Source organism: Ptychodera flava, chromosome 19 (assembly GCF_041260155.1).
Source record: "Ptychodera flava strain L36383 chromosome 19, AS_Pfla_20210202, whole genome shotgun sequence".
Lineage (NCBI taxonomy): Eukaryota > Metazoa > Hemichordata > Enteropneusta > Ptychoderidae > Ptychodera > Ptychodera flava.
This window is the reverse complement of record NC_091946.1, coordinates 1292512-1320336: the sequence shown is the minus strand read 5'-3', so window position 1 is coordinate 1320336 and position 27825 is coordinate 1292512. Positions and strand designations below refer to the sequence as shown.

The 27825-nt window shown below is 37.3% G+C and overlaps 1 protein-coding gene across 4 annotated transcripts in view; it reads left to right on the top strand.

Annotated features, from left to right (window-relative positions):
- The first annotated feature begins 5375 nt into the window (after nucleotides 1-5375).
- The window catches only part of LOC139118329 (mediator of RNA polymerase II transcription subunit 14-like), an 85872-nt gene continuing 63422 nt past the window's right edge, over nucleotides 5376-27825 (top strand). For 3 of the 4 annotated variants that reach the window (XM_070681592.1, XM_070681589.1, XM_070681590.1), the window contains exons 1-5: nucleotides 5376-6023; nucleotides 11265-11291; nucleotides 12682-12787; nucleotides 13550-13644; nucleotides 15115-15193. In XM_070681592.1, the coding sequence (XP_070537693.1) occupies nucleotides 5863-6023; nucleotides 11265-11291; nucleotides 12682-12787; nucleotides 13550-13644; nucleotides 15115-15193 (468 nt within the window). In that variant the 5' untranslated portion in view covers nucleotides 5376-5862. The remainder of the gene's footprint in view (nucleotides 6024-11264; nucleotides 11292-12681; nucleotides 12788-13549; nucleotides 13645-15114; nucleotides 15194-27825) is intronic. The other variant, XM_070681588.1, reaches the window with a different exon arrangement.

Below are 27825 nucleotides of genomic sequence, written 5' to 3'. Positions count from 1 at the left end.
TCTGCTTAAATTCATGTAATTCCCTGCATACATTCATAGAGTAAGATGAGCTATAATTATGCCCATGCGCGTGTCTACACTTGCCGTGTTCATCATGTCTTGAAAACAAAATAATATCATCAAAGGTATCAACTCTCTGTGACGACAGTGGCCATGTATCGATCGTTGTATTTTGCACATCATCCATGGCCAGTAGTCAAGAATTATGCACGTTTGCACCGTTGCATTTATTCATGCACGGAATACATTTCAATGATGTCCGGAGGAAATACACCTAATGACTATCAGGACTCAGTCGGGAAGGCCGGTCGGACATCATCGGGAGTTTTGGTCTTGCACGAAATACATTTTTTACATTGAATACAATTATTACATGGAAGGTCTGCACGAAATACATTCTGTACATTTAATACATTTTTACATTTACTACATTTTTTACATTTATTGCATGCACGAAATACATTCTTTACATTTAAGGCTGCATTCACAAACACCTGCGGAGGGGGCCGGGCGGGCCGCAAATTCCCAAAAAAGTTCTCATATTTATTTTCGAATACCCCCTAACAAACTCGCAATATTTTGAAGTCCCCCCTTCTGACTTGCTATAATTTTGAAACCCCCCCCGGAAGGCAAAATGTGGCCGATATAGTGCTTCGTCCAAAAATATCGAATCATAATACATGGCAGTCTGTTGGGCAAACTATTAACATTTGTCCCATAAAAACAAGCTATATCTCTACATTTACATATGTGCGGTAATTTATGAAAATGTATCTTGCTTGAAGTGGCAGGTAAAAAGTGCATGTGTGTAAAAAAATTGAATTTTGGATTTCATCAATGTTGTTGTACATGGTAGTCTACAAGAAAACTTTACTATGAACGCGTATTTTTCAATATAAAACTAGCATTATTTTAATACGTTTGACTGTGATATGTATTGCCAATAAAGAATACTGCCAATATTTGGTGTCTTGGTCTAATGTTAGCACTGGTTTTGAGACAATTTTCATTCTCCTACTTGTTACGTATTTGTCCTTTGACAATCTTACGCGAGGTTTTGTCGTATCTGATGCGTTTGATTGCCTAATGCACCAAAGCAAGCAAGGCTAAATCATTAATCTTTGGACGCTGTCACCAAATTATCACCGGATTAACTTTGACAAAGTCAACAACGAACGCACCAGCAAGGGCTGGTTCTCGAGTCCAGTCCATGTTTTAGACTCTGCCACCAGCAAAGTATAACAGAAGATTTTTCGTTGTTGACTTTGTCAAAGTTAATCCGATGATAATCTGGTGACCGTGCGTCAAGGATTAGTAATTTACCCTTGCTTGCTTTTGCGCTTTAGGCGATCAAACTTCAGATAATAGATGCAGCTCGGTTATAAACCGTTTACAGAAGATTGTCAAGAGCAGTGTAAGTTAAGACCAAATGTAAAACACCAAAGGTTGGTAGAATACACCTTTACTAGCAGTACAACAAAACACCCATCCACCCTAGGGTGTGATCTTAGAATGTATTTCGTGCAGACCTTGCGTGTAATAAATGTAAGACCCTGAACAGTTCATCAGTTCCACAGCCACTACGTATTTCTCTCTCTCTCTCTCTCTCTCTCTCTCTCTCTCTCTCTCTCTCTCTCTCATATATATATATATATATATATATATATATATATATATATATATATATATATATATATATATATATATATATATATATATATATATATATATATAAAAGCTTATATATACTGAGAATCTAGGAACTTGTAGTTGTCACTCTACGGGCTGTTTCATGCGCTAAGCAATCAATCATCCTGATGATTGCTTAGCGCATGAAACAGCCCGTAGAGTGACAACTACAAGTTCCTAGATTCTCAGTATTGCCGCCCTGCAGAAATGCATTGAGCACTATACTTTGCCAGCATTGATTTTCGTATATATATATATATATATATATATATATATATATATATATATATATATATATATATATATATATATATATATATATATATATTTATGTGTGTGTATAATTAGATAGACAGGTAGATAGGTATAGATAAAGATATAGATAGATATAGGTATATATATGAGTGTCTGTCTGTGTCTGTGTCATGCAACTTTAAGGCATTGCATCAAACATACGCCAATACATTATCATTTTAAAATTACTCAGTATTTTCCAGCAGTGAGATGAAAGAAAGGAAAGCATACGGCTGCAAGAAAATACAGGGACATTTTGAAACCTGATACTGTGTTAGTAGTCGCTGTATTATGCGATACCGCTAGTGTGTTCAATGATCAGACAGCTGTATTACAAGTAGTGAATTTATGGTGAGGCCACAGTCACTTGTGATCGGTCTATTCCGCTCGGCGTTTATGCCCCCATAGACGTGTGTACATGTCTAGGGGGGGGGCATAGACGCCGAGCGGAATAGACCGATCACGAGTGACTGTGGTGAGGTCAGGAGTCTTAGTCAGCTCCTGATGTAGAAACGTTTGAAAATTTTACGTTAAAAACGGTCGTTCTCTCGAGGGACACCATTCGGTAACACTTTAGAACAATTGTTACGCATGAACATTTTTATTAGCTCACGTGTTCACACACTTGAGCTAATGTCACAGCGATATCTGTCTGTATATGTGTGTCTGTGTGTGTCTGTGTTTGTCTGTCTTTGTGCTCGATATCTCAAAAACGGCTCATCAGATCAGAATCAAATCTGGTCATAGATTTAGTATGCAAATGGCAATGACTCATGACTCAACATTATCGAAAGTCATTAAGCATAATTTACATATTAGGGATATATATTTTAATTGACTTGACCAAAGTTGATGAAAGTTGCTACATATATTGACACAACATTATTGAAAGTCGTTACATGTAAAGGCACAATAGCTGTATCTTTTAGCATTATTTTTGTAATTTTACTTCCAAACTAAAACAAGTTCTTGGGAATGTACTCATTCAGGGGTGTTTATACAAGCATAAGAAACTGTCCACTGGGACTGCATGTGCAATTTTGAGCAAAATAAATAGTAAATGTTTGCCCAAAAAAATGACACCCTCATGCAAATAAAGCAAAAAACACTATATGGTCTGTATGGTGTGCATATATGTATTGGAATCTTCACAGAAACAACAGAGTAGTCCAATATAATGCATAGTGCTGAATGTTTCTACTGGGACCTCATATCTTTGTAATATTACCAGTTAAAAATGGTGGGAATCAAAGTGACAGTTAAAATTTAAATTTACTTGTCCAATTTTCAGTTGTAACAGACTGTATCCTTTAAATTTGTAGAATTTAAAGAAAACTAGAGAAAATAGAAAGCCTTTTTCAGGTTAACAAATTTCACAGGTTAAAGTCATTAAGCTATTAAGCAATTTTACTTCAGCCAAATTCTAATTTGCATAATGAACTTTCCTAATTGGGGATATTTATCTGAATTTACTTGACCAAAGTTGACAAAACTTGCTATGTACATTAAAGATACTATGATACAACATTCATGAAAGTCTTTAAACGTTTTTACTTCAGCCAATTCCAAATTTTGCATATTTAATGAGATCATATCTGTCAATTCCTTATTTGAATATTTAATGAACTTTCCTAATAAGGGATATATACTGAGGATTTACTTAATCAAACAGCAATGAGGTTCAAATTTACACATAACTGCAATATATAATGAAACACCTGAGTATTTTCAGTTCATATCTGGTTACATAAGACGCTATTTGTTATATTAGTATAAAGCAAAGGAAGGGTCTGCTATATTGCATATGTGGCATTGTATCAGAAATTTTATTAAGTATCATTTGTCGGACATGTTTTTAAGTCAATAAATAAATTATAAACAAGAAAGCATGCAAGCAAACAAACAAAAACACAGCTTTTTAACTGACCACAGTCACCTGTGGTCTATTTCGCTCTGCGTCTATGCGCCCCATTGACTTGTCTACATATGCCTTAGAAGATCTCAGGTATATGTACACACGTCTATGGCAGAGCGGAATAGACCACACCTGATAGGTGACTGTGAACTGACCCCGGAGGGTAACTCCCATAGATGGCTATACGGGGAGGGTCCGCGCGAAAGGGGTCGTTTTTTTTTTCTCTGTTTGGTATCAGAAAGGGTATACTTTTCACGAGGTGTTGGTATGAGAAATGGTCCGGTTTTAAACACAAACTGACATTTGTTAAAAAATCATGCTGTCAACACTGGAAACCCATGTATCTAGGCCTACATCCCAGATCTAGGCCTACCATCAAAATTTCCGATCTGTCGGTTGGACTGTTGGTACCCCTGGTACCCCTAGACTATAAATATATTGTATGGTATCAGAAAGGGTAGGGTTTTTTGCTCAAAACTGGTATCACAACAGTTTGGGTTTCCATGTTCGTGAGGAGCCCCCTCCCATACTATCGTACTGTTAGCCATGGTGTTACCCCCCCCGGGAACTGACACGCAAACATGGACAAAATTACAACTCTTTATTCATTTTTTGTCGTTTATAGTAAACACATCTTATGTAATAAACAAACACGCATTTAAACAAACAAGCAAACTAGAAGCTGAACCGTGCCGTGTGATTTGACTGCAGCATGCAGAGCCCTTGCAGAGCGCCTGTCTGTGAGCCCGGACGTTGGACGTTGCGCGTTGCGGATAGGCCGCAAAGCCCAGCAATGCCAGTTGAGCCACAGGCGGCCCAATCACTATTTATAAGCTTATTATTGAGTTTTTCTCAGTTTTCTCTATCAGTTCTCCTCCTTTTCTTCATGCTCTAACTGATTGTAGTAAATAAAAATAAATGACTTCATAGTCTAACCTAGCCTCTCGACTATTTATTTATTTTACACCCCATTACAAGGACGTTTATCTCTCATATACACACATCATGTAATTAATAATCAACATGACTAATTATGCTAATCTGTGGACTTATCAGGGATTTCACGGGTTAGTCAACATCGCGAAAGATAGGAAAGGTAACTTAAACTTTTTCATTTACATCTCTATCTTTGCAATGTTGACCAACCCATGATAAGTCCACGGATTAGCATAATTAGTTTTGTTGACTAATTAATTACAAGATGTGTATACAAGATGTGTATACGAGAGATAAGCGTCCTTGTAATGGGGTGTAAAATAAATAAAGAGTCAAGAGGCTATAGGTTAGGCTATATAGTAATTTATTTTATTTACTACGATCAGTCAGAGCATGAAGAAAAGGAGAGGGGCTTACACTGACAGAGAAAACTAAGAAACTCAATAATAAGCTTATTAATAGTGATTGGGCCGCCTGTGGTGTAGCGAATAAAATAGCGAAGGCTGGAGTGAATAAATTACCACCAAACAAACTATAGCTCTTCATTTTGCTCTTATGCGCGTATCACCGGAACGTGTCAATACGATGTGATACATGTGAGTATGTATATCTCAGTTTGCAAGCATTTGCACTCAAGTCGTAACGCCTTTTCGGAGCTTATTGTGTTTCTCTTGGGATAAGGTGTCATATTACCGTGAAATTCAACGAGTTACCGCAATCTGCGCCTCAGTCTTCATTGGACTAGAGTTGTCGTTGGTCTGCAGGTTTTCCAGAACTTAGGACAAAACATTTCCGGATAGATAAGCTTATCATTTTGGTGAATATCGTAACAGCGAATCGAAACCCTACAGCAAACCTGTGGACAATCATTTTCTACAATCTACGGCAGATCGTGCATATAAGTTACTACGGTAGATATGAATTAAAACACAGTGTTTTGCCGACGGCACTGGTGCGTAATTGACTAACGATACTCGATAGAGGCGATTCGCGACATTTTACCTACCATTTTTGCAAAATAGAGCACCATGCCCCCCATAGAAAGTCAGAACCAGATGGCTTTAACGCAAGCTACTACACCAGGGGGTGCTGGTGGTGGACCAGGAGCCTCCAACACTGTGTCACTCTCGATGTTGATCGAGTTCCTATTACAGAAGACATATCATGAGATTACTGTTCTAGCAGAATTGTAAGTAGCTTCATTGTTCTCCGTACACACCAAAATATTACCGTGAGTCTTTATTATTATTATTATTATTATTATTATTATTATTATTAATTCTTTATTTCGGACAATGAGCATGTCCATATATGAGAATGATTACAGGATTGGGAGAAAAGAATGATACAAAAATGGGGACATCAAGAAATATTTATGGGTTAGACCATGAAGACATATCTCTGTACAAAGATTAGAAGACTGAATTTATAACGTTTAGGGTGACTTTCACATGGGTAGTCCATATGTCAACCATTCCATCGATCTTCAGTGCTTTCATCTGCAGTTTGAAAATGGCAAAAGCTGAGTCTGTGTTGTGCCTTGTGGTTAGCTGCAAAATTGTAGCTCTAGGGTGAGGCGGTCGGTGAGTTTTGGTTTTTGCGACCTTGCTCAACAGTAGCTACAATACTGAAGGCCCTGTAGTGTTCAAATAAGCACGTTGCACGTGACGTGGCATTTTGATATGAAATCCCACATAATTACTGCATTTGGTCATACCAATTTATCACTACTGAAGACTAAACACTATACTACATTAACATTGTCGTTTATGGGGTTTGGTATTAGTTCAAAAACATCGATCGCGTTCCAAAAACATTGAGCGTGTTTTAGGGAGCTGCCATAACTGGAAGTTAATTGCGGCTCCCAGAAATGTTTTTGGAACGCAATCGACATGTTTGAACAAATACCAAACCCAATAAAAGATGTAGTTAATGTAGTATAGTGTTTAGTCTTCAGTAGTGATAAACCGGTACGACTAAATGCAGTATATATGTGGGGTTTCGCATCAAAATGCCGCATCATGCGAGACGCGCTTATTTTGAATGCTACAGGGCCTTCAGCATTGTAGCGCTTCTGGTGAGCGAGGTCGCAAAAACCAAAACTCACCAACTGCCTCACCGTAAAGCTACAATTTTGTAGCTACCTTGTGGTACCTTCATCGGATAAGTTTCCCTACCATTTGGCCTTTACGGCAAGATTTTCAGCAATTTGGTTAAAAATAAGTATTATGAAGTCTTCCGGGTAATTGGTCTAAAATTGTTCATAATATTTTTACATGAAATGAATTTTACATGCAAAGGGAGAATCTTATAAAATAATAAGAGATACACTGTATTTGAAGCAGCAATAGATTTTTATTAAGAAATTTTGCTTTCTAAAAATAGTGTATATTCCTTCTAGATTAGAGACATACTAAAAGAGGTAACTCAGCTGTTGAATGAATTTCTGTTGTGAAAAGAAAGAGGTAATCAGTTTTGATAAATAAACTGAAATAAAGCGTAATTGTTTATAGCTGATAGGTATGGATGGAATGATCAATGCTTTAACCCTTTCACCACCATGGTTTGGTCCAAACACATTGTTATCAATGGTAAGTCCGGACCTCTAGGCCGCGTTCAAAAAAAAATTGTGAGGGGGGGGGGCTGGAGGAATCGCGATTGAAATCTTATTTTTTTTCAGATCCCCCCTCAATACCCTCAAAAATTTTCAAGTCCCCCCTCAATACCCTCAAAAATTTTCAAGTCCCCCCCCAATTACCATATAGCCGCGTATTTATTAGGAATGCACACATAGTAAAAAAAATATGTAATGTGTCGTTCTGCACACAGATGTTCAACACTATCTCTAATCAGCAGGTTGTAGAGCTATATACCTAGGGCAAGTTCTTGAATTGATTCATTTTTAAATGCATCAGTGAACTTTTTGGATTTCTCAGTCTAAGCCGACTTGAGTTTATCCAACTCTGGCCAGTTCAATGGCACCAGCTGAAAAGCACACAAAATGACAATCATGAGAGAGTATGAAAATTGTGTATTCCTAGCTACGTTTAACCAAATTGTGAAAAAATGAGCACAGTGACCTACCAAATTTTTTTTTCAAAAGTACAAGACATATACAACTTAGATGCCACTGATAAAATGTTTTACAAAATTGAAAATACTGGAAGGTCAAAATATTCCATGAAATTAATGTTTTAATCTCAGAAATTTTGGGTGTAATAATGGCAAATTTGATAAAAAATAAAGTTTCCATTTAGTCACACATTTTTCCATTTAAATTAAAGTCTTTACTGTTCAAAGTTTTACTTTTGTGTTATTGGTACAATGAGATGTGAAAATTTCATTCACTGCATGAACTTGAAATGAATGGTTTTATATATGATTTTAAGTGATTTTAGAAAAACTGACTTTTTTCATCGTACATTTGTATAAGATCAAATGTGGTGACCCCATCTTTTTTCTCTAATATTTGATTGTTCTCATATGCCAGAATTCAAAATCCATGGTAACTGTTAGTCCCCTAGTCTTCTATGTGTTGCTCTCTGGCTGGATCTTGTGTACAAGTGATGTATGTTTCACTGTCAATTGAGTGTCCTATGACCGAAACTCTTCTTAACCCTTTTCCTGCCGAGCGCCCTTGTCCGTTGTCCTCGCCAAGTCAGTAGAAAACCGCCCCATAATATGTGCCTGCAAAAGATTGGCTCTCCTGCATGTTATCCTGCCAGGCATTTGGCAGAAATCGCCCATTTTCAGGGTAGTTTTAGCCGTACTTATACGTGTTAGACTTCAATAATTTCTACATGCCCGTAGACAGGGGAAGGAGCTCAAGGGTTACTGCAGAAAAAAATTGAGGTCACCGGCTTTGTTTGCCCCTGGGAGTGCGTCATTTTATTGCCGTTTCATGTTTATTTTTTCGGAAATAAACTCCTTCAGTATTGCGCACGTCCGCTAGGCACAAACATCACCTCACTCGTCTGTTAGTCAGAGACCCTGGGGTCGTGCTAGGGGTGCAGTGCACCGGCAAACCTGTCCTGTTTCCCCAGGGTAGGGTCAATTGAATACGTACCTTCAACAACTTGGCAGTGTAGCACAAAAACTACGTTTTTGCCGTTGTATTAACGACATGGCTGAGCCATTGAAGCACAGCTCCACGTAGTTTAGCCAGCTCAGTTGGGAGTTGGTTTACGAGTGTTACCGTTCATTACTGACTTAATCGAGTGGTCCTCAGTCAGGTACGGGTTTGTACCGACATGGCTTGGGCTGCAGCTAACCAGTGATAACCAGTCACTACACCCAAGTCTTCAGTTCACTTTTGCGATGCACGGGTGCAACGCAATATGCTTCCATTGTTCTAGCTATCGACGTGTCCACATGCCTGGCAGCCATATTGTACTGCTAGCTGGTTTGCATAACAAAAGCAGTCCCTGCTCAGTGCAGGCGGTATCCCCGTAGCTTATTGACCTTATGTCACCTTTTGAATTCTCTGTACGCAAACAGCGTACGTAGTTACCAATGCGTCGGCAAGAGGATACGTTTGCCTGCAAACCAGAGCCAATACTTCGGACGATGGAATAAATAAAAAATCCAAAGCTACGTCCATTGAATGGCACGGCCAAGGCGGTGAAGGACGTTGCCTGGCTTGAACTTGCAGAGCTGAAGCCCAGCTTAGTACGTCGGACACCAGTTTGTAATGGTATCGTCGTTTACAAGAGGTAGCCTTCTAGATTAGCATTGCCGAGTTGGTCAAGTTCGGCAGCAATCTCTATAGTGCCAGGCAGCCAAGTACGTCCAACTCCGCCAGAAAACGTCACCATGCTATCCTGCCAAGTCCGCTAAAAAGCGGTAAAAAAAACCCAGCCCCCCTCGGGTGTGGGGGACTGGCGGACAGGTTTCTGCACCTTTCCCTGTCTATCGACTCCCTGTGAACCCATTTCGAGGGGAAAAGGCGTTCCTTGTCAGAAAACCTCTCCTCGGATGACCCCTAAACGCACAGGGGATAGCAAAACGTAGTGCCGTCGACTTGGCAGGAAAGGGGGTACCCAAAAAGGGCCCGATTTCCACCGGGTTGGGAGAATAACGGTCACCAGTGCTTAGATTCTGGCTACACCGAATTTCAAGCGGATTTTCACCGACTTGGCAGGAAAAGGGTTAAACTACATCGGAGTCAGAGCTACATGTATCACTGTCACTGCCAGTGTGTAGTAGCAGGGCAGTAGTTGTATTAACATTTTATTTTGACAATATTTTTGTTCAGTGTATACAATTGCATTCTTGTTCTACACCCTACAGCATGTTGAGCTGTCCAGTTTCAGCTTGCCAACACAGCCTACGTGTACCGTGCATTTGCATCATTCAATTATCACCAATATTTAGACAAACAGACTTTGTTGACAAACTGAATATTGTGTTTTTCAGCATGCTGTAGAGAGACACCAAGAAACTGTGTTTGATACATTGCATAGAAATATTGAAAAATTATCAACAGTTGTAGCTCCTGCCCCATTACAAGGCCAACTTGTTCTACGAAAATTTAATGGCATTCATACATTTTTAACTTTTTCGAGATTAAAGACATAAAATATGACAAAATGGTTTTAGATTTTGTTTAATTATTACTAACGTTAGAACCATTGGACGACATCAAAATGTTGGGAGTCAAATATTTTCAGGTCCCCCCCCCTGTAGGCAGAGCAAAAACTTTCAAGTCCCCCCTCGACTACCCCCAAAATTTTCGAATCCCCCCCCTGAATTCCTCCAGCCCCCCCCCCACCACTTTTTTGAACGCGGCCTAAACAGGGAATTGGGGGTGAAAAGGTTAAGATGTAGATACATGGCAATATTCACTTACAGTTAGACAGAAACCAAGGCTGTCGTACTGGAATAATACAGCTCCAAATTACACTTTCTGTATAAAGTAAGGTAAAAAAGGAGTGCAATTTGTTGCAAATAATCTTCCAACATTTTATGATTAAGTGCTTTTGTGTTGGACAACTTTGAACAAGAAGAGGGAACAAGTTGTAAAAATAAAAGAATTTTATACTCCAAATAATATAGTTCCAACACATTATTTAGAGCACCCAGTTACTTAAATGATATAACAGCACCTTGAATTTAGAGAATACATCAATGTTGATTCAAATTGTATGTCTGATGTGTTTGTAAACAGGTTGGTTTTATGAAATGATAAAGGAAAAATTGATATTGAAGGAAATATTTAAAAAGGCAATTCCAAAAGACTGGTTGTTCAATATGGGAAATTAAAGGTGTACACTCATTTAAGTAGAAACAAGAAAAGTACAGGATAGAGGCCATGAAGCTGAAACAAAGTATCCATTGGTCATAAATTTTTCCTTCTTATGTCCACTGAAGAGCAAACCAATAAGAAAATACCAGTGATACAAATAACCATTTCTTTTCTTGTATGTTGTAGGTTGCCAAGAAAAACAGATATGGAAAGGTAAGTATTTGCCCACATCTTATTCAGGATATCCAATAATTAAAGTGGTTGTATGAGTTATCCAGACAGTAAGTAAACTTGCTAATTGCCAAGCAGGTTCACTGATGATAAGGAGACTTTGATCAGTAATTACTGAGGCACTTGTTTATACAAAAAATATAAAATTTAGTTGAAGCTGAGAATTTAAAGTTTCATATCTGAGAAGCAGCACTTAAATGGTTCGATGGACAGACAGACAGACGAACAGATCCAAATCCATAAGTCCCTGTTCTACACTTTGTCAGGCATGGACTAACAAGCATATCAGGCCCAAGATGGCAATTTACCATACAAAGATCACATAAAAATACAGCTTGCCAGACAGGGTTATCTAGTGGGGGATTACAGGGTAATCTACTGAGGGATCTACCCCTGTCGGCCACCCCTCTGCTTTGAGCAATTGATTTATTGATATACAGAACCATGTGAAAGAATACCTTTTTGCAATGTGTGAAGACATACAGGTGTAGAGAAGTTTTTTCGTGATATGATCTTAAATAGCTATCTAGTATCTGTCAGTCATTTGCGAGGGTGTTGTAGCATGAAGTGCAAATGCATGTCAATAGTTTTATGTGATGTCATTCAATATGGCCGTCTGGTGGCTATCTTGTTTTAATTTTTGTCAGACTTGAGCCGTAACTCAGACATGCCAAGACCAATTCTATTTAAACTTGACACAAAGAAAAGGTGCTATGATGTGTAGCTTTGAGTGTATATACATATGCTTAGTAGTCACATATTCTTATTGGTGCATTATTTGGGCTTTCAGTTATGATTTATCCAATCATTTTAGTTATCAAATCAAATCAATGTGTCATTTAGAATGACTTGTTGGACCCTTTGTTACCGTTGTGCATCAAATCAGACTTGTAAAAGCCAAGTGATGTCAGGTGAAATTAATGTTTCTAACATTAGTGTACAAAGATAATACTTTGAACTGCAGTGACCCTAAAAGACCTTACATGTAAACCTCTGATCATATCTCTTTACCCTAAAATTATATGATAGGTATCCCTTAAATTTTACTTGGGATGTCAAAGTAATGTTACCAGGTTTCCCTTTGGAATACCAATGCAATCCTATATGAGACGACAGAAATGGTACAGATATTGCAAAGCCATTAACGATTTTCTCAAATCTTTGGCAAAACCCCTGTTGTATTACATTTCCATTGAATACCATGAATTGGATTTCTTATCTAGCATTTGTTGACAAAAATCAATTTCATATCCTCATTGACGCCTAAGAGGTCCATTATGTAGCTATTAGATATCTATTAAGTTACATTGTATATAAATGTATCAACCTAGACCTTAAGTTTGACACGAAATCATGCTGGTTTTTTTTTCAGAAAAATTGAAATTGTTCAATTTGCAAGTCGGACCAGACAGCAGTTTGTAAGATTGCTAGCATTAGTGAAATGGGCAAACAGTGCTGCTAAAGTTGATAAATGTGGGGTAAGTCATTGATCAGCAATATTTCTTAGAATAATACAGGGTACAGTATCTCGCACACAGATTGTCATTGATCCATACAGTTTAAAGATATGTTGTAAATCATTGCTGAAAATGGTAAATGTGGGGATGTCATTGATCAGCGATAGTTCATAGAACCATACAGTTTACAGATACTGTCGTAAATCATTGCCAAAGTTGGTAAATGTGGGGATGTCATTGATCAGTGATAGTTAATAGAACCATACAGTTTACAGATACTGTTGTAAATCATCGCTAAAGTTGGTAAATGGGGGGATGTCATTGATCAGCGATGCTTCTTACATAGATATTGCTAACAAGGGCATTACTAAGAGGTTTCCATACGAATTGTTTTAATTTGCAGAGATGCTCCAAAATCGGTTTTGTTGAAGTACAATGTTTCACCTGTTATACTCACTGGAAGCTTTTAAGCTATTTTCAATGTGTTGTTTCTCAAACAAACAATGGTAGGCATTTGGTGAGAGGAATTCAATTCAACGTACCAAGATGATACTTAGTGATATGTGGTCCTGTAGAATTCATTGGAAATTTATCTGTTCAATTTCATCACTGTAATGGGGACGTGATAATGTCAAATGTTGATTGTTGTCTCCAAGCTTGTTTGATTCTTGCATAAATCATAACATCCCTTAGATCTTTTATTTTTCTAATCACATTAATTATATGGACTTGACAATAAACATATGGTGGAAAATTAATAGATCATTCAATCCTTTTTTCCAGACAATATCCAATTTTCTTGATCAACAAGCCATGTTGTTTGTAGACACTGCTGATCAGCTAGCCAGAATGGCAAGAGAAGTTCTTGTGAATGCCAGGTAATTGACACATATCATTGCTTAGCTATTTTGACTGTAGGAACAATAATTACAGTACCATTTTCTGAAAAAAATAATGGTGATACATACCTGTATTTCAGTAATAAAAAATTAGAATAAAGTTATAAAACATGGTACATTATTATATGAATACTTCCATAAGGAGAAGACAGGTAGGTACACAGGGATAAGCATTTATGATGTCAAACGGCCAAATACTCTTGCTCTTTTACTTTCAACCTGGCCTTTCCACCAGTGTGATAGACTAGTAAATTGCATTGCACCTGTGTATGCAAAAACTAACAAACTAGAGTAGAGAATTCCTGAAGTTACATTGATACTGATCCATGGACCACAAACTTTGCATGTATTTGTTCAAACTTTGGTACTGCAAACTAAGATTCCATGGTGATACCAAACCACTTAGCAACTTTTACTAAGGCTGTGAAACATTAACCTTTTTCCTGCCAGACAGTATCACTTCCCCATCAGCCAAGTCACTAAAAATTGGTATTGAGCCAAAACATGGAGTATTTTCACCCACTTGGTTTGGTATTTTATAGCATCTTTAGTCCCAAAAAAATCAAGTTTACAGTATTTATGTTTTCAACAGCCTTCAAATGTACAGTATTATGTTAAAATACACCATATGGAATATGTTGTGTTTCCTTAATTTTAACCATCTTGACCTGATGATGAAATATTGACTTGGTAGGAAAAGGGTTAATATAGAATTACTTGAAGTGAAAACAGGAGACTTTATGTATATATAGCATGTAAAGTAAAACATGGAGTCTTAAAAACGAAAATATTTAGTGCTTTTTGACTGCGTTAAGGGCCCGTGCATAATTAAAACATGCGCACAGCAAACATAACTTCTGCATTTAGGGCAGGGTGTTTAGCTGTATTTCGATTACCATGCGCAAAAATCACACTACATGTTTTCATATCAACATCTTGCTCCACTCTTTACTGTATCGCAAAATATTGCGCTATACTGTTTGTAATGTACCAGGCCAGTGCAGCACCTGAGCCATTCTTTTGACATACATGTGGTTCAGAGTACGGTGTAAAATAATAACAACCATTTTGTATACATTGCGTTGGCGCTGAACAAAGATTGATTTTAGAGGGGGTATGCCAGGGGTAGTGGGAGCGTGTGCGTTATGCGTGATTTTGCCAAGTATTTTTGTCTGTCGCTTCCCCTCTATGTGACTGGATGCTGTATGTTGTGGGTTTGAACCCAATTGAAAACACTATTCATGGCCACGTGGTTACCAATTGTAGGTATATGATACAGAATGAGGCTGCGTTGGATTTTGGCACTTCCAAACTTTCTTTTAGGAGGGGGTGTTGAGGCCAAACGCACTTAGTTTTGTTTACCATGGGCATGCTTTAATTATCTACGGCCCCTAAGTATGTGCTTTCTGTATTCAGTTATTTCATTGCATCTTTTGATTTTCTTTTCAGACTTCCAAATTTTTCCATTCCACATGCTGTTGATGTGCTTACAACAGGCACCTTTCCAAGATTGCCAGCCTGTATCAAGGTATAAATTAGTTATATATATCAGGATACATTATTTTCCCCAGGAATTTATGAAACAGTATTGGCTAATTTACATAACAATATCCATTTGTAAATTTGCATTTATGCTAATTTTGCAATACAAATCACTTTGTAACATCAGAAAAGAATCACCACCCACAGGATAAAATAGTCTTTTTATGCTTTTTTATTTAAACCTAATTTTAATTACATGTACTGGTATATCATATATATATATATATATATATATATATATATATATATATATATATATATATATATATATATATATATATATATATATATATATATATATAGATGAAAGTCCGGAGCTGGATTATAAGATTAAAACATTTATTCGCTACTCAGAGTTTCGTGCATCTTGCGATGCAGTCATCAGGCAACTGCCAAATACAAACCAATACATTCTAGAGTAATGAGAAAATAGAACAAAGGCATTCTGAATGGAACATATCGTGATGCGCGTATTTACGCGCGCGTATACGTGTTTAATTTATGTGGGATAGCAGAAATCTTTTAGAGTGCCTGCAGCACGAAATTAGCTCATTTCTTTTGTTGAGCGTTGCCATGGTTGGTCTACATATGATAAAAACTTTTCCCACAAACACAAGTTGCACTTCTTGTTGGTATTGGAGTATGGCTTAGCTTGTTTTACCTTTCTCCATTTGATTTCATACTCAATGTTCTGGTCTTTTAAGTTCCAAATATATTTACTTAACTCAGTTGCATTTTTATAGCATTGGTTTTTGAACGAGCAAATATGGTTTCTATATCTAAATTTAAATGTTGTATCACATAGTCCGATGTAAGTTTGTTTTGTGTCCGATGTAATGACTTCCGCTTGGTATATTATGTGTTCATCATTGCAACTACCATTCATCGGGCATTTATTATTGCAGTTGCAGTTTGTCTTATTCTCTTCACTGGGGTTTAAGTTGTTTAATTTAGCCTTGTTGTTGTTTGTTATTATTGTACCAATATTACTCATGCAACTATAACTGATTTTTAGTGTATTTCTCGAAAAGATTTTGTGCAAAGGATTTGATTTGGTGAAATGCTTATCGATCAGACTAAGGAAGCATTTTCCTATATTAGTATCCACGCTTTTGCTGTAAGGGGGGTTGTACCACGTAATGTTTCTTTGTCTATTTCTTTTCCTTTTAGGTGGTTCTTCTTTGTATGTAAGATTGTAATGGTACCCACTCTTATCCAAGGCATCCTGGTATGCAGATTTGGTGTTGTCGAAAGATTCTTTGTCTGATGATATTTTAGACAGTCTCGATTCAGGGATATTTTTCAGGATGGATGGTGGATGATTAGATTTGCGGTGTACATACAATGGCACATTACCCGGTTTCATGTATGGCGTGTGCTTACCACTCTTCAGGTCTAGCGTCACATCCAGGAAATTGACAATGGTTTGGTTAGCCTCAACTGTGATCTTTAAACCGTTGTTGCGGAAGATTTCGCAGATTCCTTTCTTGATGTTTTCAATCTCTTGCGGTTTTCCCTTGAAAGCTGCTAACCCGTCGTCCCTATAAAGCCCGACATTTTGGCCGTACTTTTCAGTGAGTAGAGACAGTATATACAACCACCGACCAATTCACATATTTCCGCTCCGTCGAATGAACCCATGGTCACGTCGAATTGGTCAGATGACGATTTCTTCTCCCATGGTATGTTGGTTTCGAATAACAATGAGCGCCTGGCCTGCATGATGATGTCACGTTCGTCACTACTTATTTGGCGGTATTTGCTGGCAAAATTTAGGGCTTTGGTCAGTAACTCTTCATTGATCGATGGGTAAAATTCGCATATATCAAAGCTTATCAAGGAAAGCGTCTCTTTATGCTCTAGATTGTTGAACCATTTAAGGACGTCTGATGTGTTCTTCCACAGGTTGATGTTCGTGGCATTGATGATTGGCTTATTAATTTTATCGAGGATTTGCTTGCTTACCATGCCAATTTCTGATTTGGTTGGGTTGACGTCGATGATCATTGAATGTGGGTTTATGGTCTTTAAGGTGATATATATGCCTCCTTCTGTGCTATTTTTTCTATGCGATCGTCTAATTCAAGTTTATAGGCTATTTTGGCTGCTTCTGCGTCCTGCTCGTATATATATATATAATATATAATATATATATAATATATATATATATATATATATATATATATATATATATATATATATATATATATATATATATATATATATATATATATATATATATATATATATATATATAATATATATATATATATATATATATATAATATATATATATATATATATATATATATATATATATATATATATATATATATATATATATATATTAGTTCAGTTTCTTCCAGTTCTCTTTCAAGTCACATTCCAAACCAATGACATTTCTGTAACCCTCTGTTGCTACTTGTTTGTTAATAGTCAGCTTGGTAATATGGGTACCCAGTACTTGAGTCCAAACACCCAAAGCTGTTGTGTGACTGAATGTTGTATTTACTGCACAGTTGGCAGAGCATGCCTGCAAAGGAAATTTACAGACATGCATTCAATTCCGAAATGAATGCCTGCAAAGGAAATTTACAGACATGCATTCAATTCCGAAATGAAGAGTAGTTTGAAAAAAAAAGATACCAGGTTTTTCTGAGAACACAATGTGAAATTTCACTGAGTTACTTCAACAGCAAACGCACAAAACTTCAACAACTTCGAGCGTCGCAGCATGGGCCACCATGTTTGTTTGGGTGTTTGTTATGCACTGTACATCACATGCAACCTTTGAACCACATGGTATACAGTCTGGGTCATTTCCAAAATTGGCGACTCATTATGATACTGTATTCCAACTTTTAGCCAATCATCGACCAGATTATGTCAATAATAAAGTACAGGTCATGCCAGGTCACAAAATTATGTGCCAAGTGTGATCGGCAGTTTTTGACTGCTTATTGAACCTCTGTCTTATGAATTTGGACAAATTTCGACTGTCAACATAATCCATGTGTTCTGTAGAAGATCAACAACACAGTCCGATAAGTGAAAAAATATTTGAAATATTTATGATTCATTTCTACCCCCAAATTTTCGATTTCTCTCAAGTACTGAGAATCAGTTTGCAGATGTCTGTCATGTCTATTAGAAATACTGTTTTCAAGGTTATTTGTGTAGGTACACATATGGCATATGCAAGAAGTAAAAGCGATGTCAAAGCTTTAAAATGATACCTATGTTGTGGTAGTCCGACGCAGAATTAAAATGGTATGCAATTTTGAAAATGTGTTGACAGAGTGGCCACATAACTTTGACATTATGACAGAGAATTTTTGATAGCTGCCATCTCTGATACAAATGGAGTTTTCTGAACAATCTGTGTGGGTGCACAATTAATATTTCACAGAACTTCAGGCCAGAGTCCGGGGATCACAGCGATATATGGGGTTTGGTTGTCTGAGCCAGACTAAAAATGGTACGCAATATGTGTTGACATAGTGGCCACACAACTTTATGACAGAATATGGTACGATTAATTGTTATTTCACAAACAACATCCGTATTCCCGTGAAATGTGCAATCCCTAGTGTTTTAGCAAAACCCCTCTTTGACAACTGACAATATTTTTGGCACGGATCTACGGTAATACACAAGAAAGTTATGTGAATGGTGCAGCAGAGGAGTTCTTAGCAAAATAGAGTTAAACAGAGTTCAACACACTATGGTGTACGTAACCATGGATGCATGTGGAGATTGCCAGGAAATGCAATTTTTTCTGAACGCGTGCTGGCCGCTGATTGGCTAATGATAGGGAAACAATATTATGGTATAGCATCGCCAATTTTGGAAATGACCTGGACTTGTATACGGTATACCCTAATCATACATACATAATGTACTCTATTCATATGATCATATGAATTTATGATTTTACTTGTGCAGTGCGTTTTTATTAGCTTACATTTGGTTATACCAATGTGAGTTTATCATATAAGCTGAAGTCGATGGCGTCTGTATTTGTGTGTGTATGTATGTATGTACAGTATGTCCGTCAACATCAAAAACACGCAAACCGCTGCACATTCCAGCTTGGTATTTGGTGTGTGGATGCATCCTGGGCTATAGATGGGATTTTGTTCAAATGAAGTCTGCATTGCCAAAATTATGCAAATGAGCTCACAAAATGTGAAAATGGTCAAGAATTAATATCTCCAGAACCGCTGTTTTGATTGCTTTGAAAATTTGTGTGCAAGTACCTTAGGTGAACTTTATACAGTTTTATGAATATTGTGAAGATATCCTTAATTTTGTATTTTTACTGAATTTTTTGGTGATTTTTCTCATTTTCAGTAAAACTTCTTCGTCTCTGAAACTGCCTGCCCAATCGCTCTCAAATTTGGGTTTTGGGTCAAAAAATCTTAACAGTATTTTCTTTTTAAAACCCCTGGACAGACAGCTTTTGTATTTGGTACACAGATGTACAAAGATGACAATACTTAGATATGTGGAAATTGTCCTGAAATATACAAATTTGTATTTTTAAGACAATATTGTCATTTTTGGTCAAGAAAACTTGTCCTCAAAATTACTTGTTTGATAGCTTTGTAATTTGGTATAAAGTCCCGAGGGATGTTATTAGATAAATTTTCTGCTCAAAGTGTTTGGAAACCCCCAAATTTGTATATTTTAGGTAATTTTCTCAGTTTGTGACCTTAAAGTCCATATTACCTCTGAAAAAATATTTTTTATTTTTTTACTATAACTCTTATTGGAGTCATGTGTCAAAGGCTGGTATCATTTTATTCATTTCTGTTGATAAATAAATGCAATCTTGCTATAAATTCACGGCTTGAGAAAAAAATCTCTGTTTGAACCACGCCCTCATCTGTGACGTCACGTGAGGCAATCGTTGTGCAAATCAATCTATGCCTCCTGCTGTACATACACAAGCAACAATGGCGTCAAATTTAAACTCGGCAAGCGCAAATGAAGAGATAGTTTTTGGACTCGGAGTGTATGATTCAGATGATAATGAGGAGTCTTGGGCTCTACGGTACTATTGTTCAGGAAATTCAGAGCCACGGCCGTATAAGTTTTGAGCCAGCGAGGTGCGAGGATCTCCCCAACCTGCGGATCAATGGGCCAAGCGACAAAATACCTTCAGACCCAGGTTCACCCGAGCCTTCACAAGTGGGAAACAGAGATAGGTAGTAATAAGAATCATTTAGGCCTTCGATTTTATGATAATATGCCCAAACGAAATTTTTTAAAGCGGCTGTGTGAAACTCAGTCTGTCATCAGATGCCGATATACGAGTCTGAGTAACAGCCTGGGTAATGAGAAGAGAGCACCCGGTATACACGCCACGTTGTACTCGGCATCGCACTAAAATGTCTTGTGTTTGCCCATTGTTTTAAAAACGCTTAAAAAATCATTTTTGACATTTATGTAATAAACAACAGATGAAACCACGATTATTTATTTCCCTTGTTGTTGTCCACTGTGTCATGCACGTAAAATAAACCTACATTGCTGTATGCACAGTGCATACACGCTATTTTTGTCGAAAGTTTACCGGTACAATTAGTCAACATCACCTTCCCTGCAGCTGTAGTGGCCGGGGCCGTTTTGTCCGTGATGTACCTCAATATAATCATCGTTGCTGGAGTTTTGATCTGCTTCTCCAACGTTATCCGACAGTACTGGCACAGCAAACGACCTTCCCGCGTTCCGGAAATAACTACTGATATTCGCACTGCATTAGTTCCTTGAACCTTCATTCCTTGTTGAAAGACCAACAAAACGATCTGTGAAAGTTTTTTTCTCTTGACCATATTTGTTTGTATCGCAGGATTACTAATTTTGTAATGGAGTCAGGTTGATTCGTGTATCTCCACCGATCTTCACAGTATAGTGGAGCCTAGCCGGACCAGGTACGCGGGCTCTCCGACTCATTGATACCTACCAGACACTGTGTCATACCGTCGTACGCATTTCGTGACATCGACACAACCTTGATTTAATCATGTCTCGCAGTCATACTGTGTTAGTCAATCTGTTTTCAAAGTTGGATCACATACTTTGACAAGCATACCAAAAGCAGTCTTCAGATAGAAAGAAACCACAAAGTATTGAGATAAGAGTTTCATGCCCAGTTTATTGAAGTTAAAAAATAGTGTTTTCAATTGGCTTCAAACTCACAAAATACGGTTTCCAGTCACCTTGTGGAGATGCAAGAGACACACGTCAGACGCAACGCAACGTAGGAAATATGTCAACAGTGACAACACATAAATTTGTAAACAAAGGAGGTCACCGCTCTCGATCTCGCTACAGGCTGGATAAGGCACGATATCAACAGCTTATCGATTGCAAGTCACTTGAAAATCAACACAATACACTTCAGTTTAACTAAAATCTTACAAATTTCTTTATCATGCACATTGAAAGAAAACGTCAACCACGGGGACCGGAGCATTCAGCATCATGCAATGCAATGGCCATGCTGCCATCCAACACTAAGTTCAATCGCAATCAACTTGGCTAGCAAATCGCTCGATTTTTCCATAGAATATTATCAAAAAGAGGTAAAAGCTACCATTTCTATCACTCAGAGAGCAATAGCTGTACATGATATAATCGTCTTCTGTGTCTGAGTTGTAGAAAAGCTATCATAAGGTCTCTCGACTCTCGTTGAGTGCACGGCATGGCAGCGGGGCAGCCGACCTGATTAAATATTCATGTAAACCACTGACCCCTTCTCGGAAAGTTTCGCATAATTACTGGATCTCTCTGCTGTTAGGGTGGATGATGTCATTATTTTAGTCCTTACATGGTACTAAACTGGGTTCAAGGGTAACAAAAACTTTTATGGCTTGCCGAGTTCGGCAATGAGTACCTAAGCTGGACAGAACGCATAGTACGCAACCATGGTCGGGTATTGTAAACTTACGTGGCGCTGAGAGCGAGAGTATTGTCACATTGATTTAATCACCTGATAGTATCACATTGTCCACCGTGAATTTGACTGGGGTCTTTTAGTTTGACGACAGTTCGCCACAGTTTCATGAGTGTGGCGAACCAAGAAGACATTTTATTTGCCACTCAGCACTTTCTGTCACATTTTGCGAATGTAGCGAGCGCTAGTGCGACCCTGTCACTACACACTGCACTGATGGCCTCACATGACGTCATGTCACGTGACCATTTTGCGGCCAATATGAATTCAGATTTTTTCTGAGGACCAGTATTTCGAGTGTTTTATGTATGAAATATAATATTTTAGAAATGAATACCAAAAATAATTTTTAATTATTTGAGTATTATGGCTTTTTTACTAAACAATAGTATTAAGTTCAAATTAAACAAAATCAGGTAATATATGGACTTTAAATGACCTACACCAACCCAGGATATGTTGTGAGACAGTTTTGAAGGCTGTGAACATAATTTTGTCATATTTGGTATCAATTTGTATGAAAATTTGATCCAGAAAACAAAGCTGAGGTGAATTTTTTCATTGCTGACCAATTTTTGCAACTTTTCTTTGTAAGACATATAAGAAGTGATGAGAAATTTGGATCCAGGATAATTCCAGATGTGATCACCGCCCACAGTGGAAGGCATTTCACCATCTGTAACTAACTTAAGTGCTGTTTACATTAGAATGATAATACTCATGGCATTAATTAAAAATCCCCAAGGTTTTACATATATTTCCTGTCATCTGGCGTTATGTAATACCAAGGGATTGAACATTTGATATTCAGGAGGGGGTAGGGTCTAAAAGATTGATGAGGTAGCATTACTTTTTTACCAGATCCCTTGTACATTTTTTTACCCACTCCAACCTTTTCTTCTTATCAAATCTTCTCTGTCTATTTTTCGTTGTTGACATTTGCTTATGTATTTAGGATCTGCTTGTCCCATTGCTATAGAAGTTGATATGCATGTTCCTAAAGATGACCTCCAATACCTAAGTTGGAGACCTTATTTGCTTTTGTCATTCTTGTTTTTCCTGGTTTAAATATTTCTCGAATGGACCAATTCAAACCGAATGTGAGCACACTGTCCTTGGCGGTATTTTTTCATTTCACGATGCCATAAATATTGTAAAACTGATTATAGATTTTGAAACTGGATCAACTGCAACTGTTTCTCAAAGTCAATTGAATAAATCCGTACAAGCTACAAATGCATGACACACATGGCTTTTGATGTCGTGTGGATACACACAGATCTGGAAATGGGTAACTCAGACATGCAACTATCTATACAACCCAACAATGCTATACACCAAGGATACAATTGCAGCCATTTCTGATCAAAGCCACGTCTCAGGGATACTTACCACTACCAGACATCGGTGACAATGGCAGTTGTTTGTGCTTTAACTGAGTGCCCGCAAGCAAAATATGCAACTCTGAGCCTTTCTTCGAGTACACTTCCTGTCCAATGTAAGCGTTGTGTGAACAATGGGCAGCTGAACACACTTCACACTTTAAAACTGAAGTTTCCATCCTTCTTTGGTCATGTTTGTGCGTCTGTGCGGTCGTCCATTCATGCAGAGATCTCAGAGATGACTGGAGCGATTTCATTCTAACTTGGCACATGGATTACTCCCTATGTGGATGTCATACATATGCGTATTGATTTGTTGATTTATTTGATCCAATATGGCCGCATGACAGCCATTTTGTTTCCTGTATTTGATGTGGGTGCATCCGTTCATGCAAATTTCTCAGCAAGGCTGGGAGCGATTTCATTCAAACTTGGCATATGAATTACTCCCTATGTCATACACATTGATTTATTTTTTGATCTGATCCAATATGGCCACGTGATGGCTATTTTGTTTCCTGTGTTTGATGTCGGTGTGTTCGTTCACGCTAATTTCTCAGTGATGCCAGGAGCAATTTCATTCAAACTTGGAAAATGGGTTACTCCCTATGTCATACATATGCACATAGATTTGTTTTGTGATCGGACTCAAAATGGCTGCATGACAGCCATTTTGTTTCCTGTATTTGATGTTCATCCACAGGGGCTCCAGGATCCATCAACCTACAGATATTGCAGACATGCGTGAACCAATTCTTTTCAAACTTGGTACAAGGATAATACAGTGTGGCATACATATGCACATCCATTTTGGTTTGGCATGCATAATTTGTGCTAATTTGTATAAGTAGTGATTGGAACTCTGTTTCAGTTGCGACTTGGCCAAATTTGATGAAACTTTGTACAGATGTTGGTCAGACAGATTTCTAATAGCAGATAATGACATATGTCAGTATTGTGTCAATTAATTGCTACTTTACACATTTTGATGAATTTTTGTAATTAGGGTGATTCGTCAAGAAATACTGCAACAAATTTAATGAAACATGGTACAAATCTTCAGCACATAGTCCTTCTATAGTGTACAAAGACATTTAGCAGTATCATATTAATTAACTGCTAATTATTATATTTAATTTCATAATTAGTTGGCTGTGTCCTGAAATACTGCATTAAATTCTATGACGTGATACAGATGTTGATCTGACAGTACTGTATTACTGTGTGAAGACGTTACGAAGTATCATGTCAATAAATTGTTAATTTGCGTATTTTATGAACTTTCATAATTAGTGTGATATGTCTAAAAACTCTGCATCAAATTTGATGAAACGTGGTACAAATGTTGATATTCCAGTAATGGAATGGCGTGCAAAGATATGTAGCATTATATTACCATGCCCTGTCCATCGCGTTTTAATTGGTCGAGCTGAACCACGTGACTGCCCACAAATACACTGTAATGGTTTGTTTTCATGCCTGTGAATATGAATAATATCGTAAACACAGTTACTTTACGGCTAAAACGAAAAATGTGATGTGTACAAAGGTCAACCACAAAATAAAATGGAGCATTTGTGGTCCAAGTTTAGACACTTTTTTCAAAAAATCTCTGGATTTGCAGAATATTTGCAGTGCGCGCACTACTCACTGACAGGTTCTGGGGCCCTGTTGTCGCTCACACGGGAAATTTTCGTAAATTTTGATGGTTTTTCAGGGTTTGTTGATAATATAATGGAAATAACAGACTCCGCGTTGACCATTAATGTTTATTTATGGGCACGGGCAAGAGGAAAGCCAAATTAATGGGCTTGGCAAGCCTCGCCCATTAATTTTTGGCTTTCCTCTCGCCATTGCCCATAATAAACGTTAACGTTCAGCGCGTCGTCCGTTTTTCTATAGTATCCTGTCAATTAACTGCTGATTTGTATATTTAATGAATTTTCATAGGTAGGCTGTCAAGAAATGGTTCATCAAATTTTTATGAAACTTGGCACAAATGTTGAGCTTACATCTTTATTCACTGTTAAAGCAATTTAACAGTGAATAAAGATGTTTATTAGTGTCACGTTAATAGATTTTAATTTTCAAATTTAATGAACTTTACTAATTAATGTGATATGTCCAGAAATACTGCATCAAATTTGATGAAACATGGTACACATGTTGATCTCATAGTGCTGTAATAGAATTCAGTGCCACTTAGCATTATCGTTTAAATTAATTTGCTAATTTGGGATGACTTGTTATTTATGATACTTGTGATTCATAGACTAAACAGATAAGATATAATACTTGTTTTCAGTTTTTAAGACTATTAATCCCAGTGGACAAAGTATTTATGGATTAGGCTCCATCTGTGCAGCCTTCCACAGCTGTTTCTCAGACAAGCATGGACCAATTTTATCAAACATGGAACAAGAACAATATAATACCGTATTAAATGCATATGCTCATTAATTCATTTTGATATACCTCCAGATGACCATTTTGTTACTGTGTTTTTTACCTTCTCGTGTCTATTTATAGACAGAGAAGGTATTAGAGTTGAAAACCAATATGCTGCTGTCAAGAACTTCCGTCTGTCAAGACTTCCGTCTGTCAAGATCCGTTGACGTCATGCCACTGTGATGGGTCATATCATAAACTGGTGGGGGTGTTCATGGCTCAGGTTGAGTGTGGGAGAACGATTTTGAGCTATGACAAAAATCAAAAGGGACTTAGCGGCATAGCCACAGTGTTAAGCCTTTCTCCAAGGTTTCTTAGTTGACTACAATCTATTACAGACTACTGAGCTGACGTTAGGGGTACTCACTTTGTGTTTGCTCACTCTGTGAGCGCTAGTGTTTGGTACTGAGTTGCGTGGATATCCCCTCATGGCCTCACGTGATCTGGGCCTGTTGCATAATCTGCAGAGATGATCATATGCCTCCGAGTCTGAAAACTGTCATTGTGTAAGCCTGTCGGCATTTTCCTTGCATTTTTTCTCATTTAATTTTGCAAAATATCGGCGAGTACCTCAATATTTCAAGATAACCCTTTCTTCCCAATCGTTTCCTGGAGTTTCAGAGTCATATGAACGAAATGAGTGAAAGTTTTAGACAGGAAAATCGGACGTCGGCCATGTTCAATGTTTACAGTACAATCAGAAGTTTACGTGGAGGAATTAACCAACAAACACAGGAGTGTTCATGATGCCCGCCCTCTAGAGGCAGACCCTCCTATATGAAGTACCACATTTGATGCTTGTGGAAAGCTTGACCACACAATGGAGCATTTAAACTTTTAGAAAATGACAAACTGAATAAGAAGGTATTCAGAAAATGTCAAATACTGAGGAAAAATGCGCAAATATTCAAAATAAACAGGTTAACTGATTGGTCAGCTATAAAAAACAATGAAAATGTTTATGATCAAAAGTTTTTGAGATGCGCACATTTTAACAAATACAGAAATTATTAACATTGTAAATATAAGACCAAACTATTTTTTCAGGGATGGGACAGGTTGGAAATGAGGGGTGAGAGACAAAGGCACTCCTATTGCTGCATGTGGATGCAGCCACACCATTTCATTTACAGCATACTTATTCACTGTGTTGTGTTCAAGTTCCATATTGTACTGACTGTCATACAAGGATAACATAAGCAAATCAATCAAATTAGAAAAGGATCGATGCTGTTGTGTGGATTTTGCTGAACATGGCTGATATTTCGCCCTATATATTTGGTATCCAGCAAAGGCATATTTTGATGTAAAGTCAAAATTAACACTACATTGCTGACAATATATTTTACGTTTCTGCATGAATTTTTCTTTTTTAAATTATAGTATATTAGTACTTCAAACAGATTAACAGTTATCGTGATGTCAACCCATAATTTTACATCACAAAGACTGTAATTCTGCCAATTTTTTTGTTTTTCAGTCATTTTATAAATTTTGCACTGCACAAGATGATTGAACAAATTGCAATGTTTGAATTTGTAAACTCAAGAATAAAAATCCTTTGGTCACAGATTAAATTATTTTTTGAAAAGAAATTTACTCTTAAACACTTTTAGCACATATTCTTTACACGGTCATGTATTTCAAGGAAAATATGCCTATTGAAAACAGTAATTTCTTCACTTTCAATTTTTTTCAATACTATGACAATTATCAGCCATGAGGTTATACAAGCACAAGACCAGATAAGCGTTTTTAGCTACTATAGACTATAGTCTATAGAAGCTATTGGGATGGGTATCCGTCCGGCGTCCGTCGTCAGTCTGT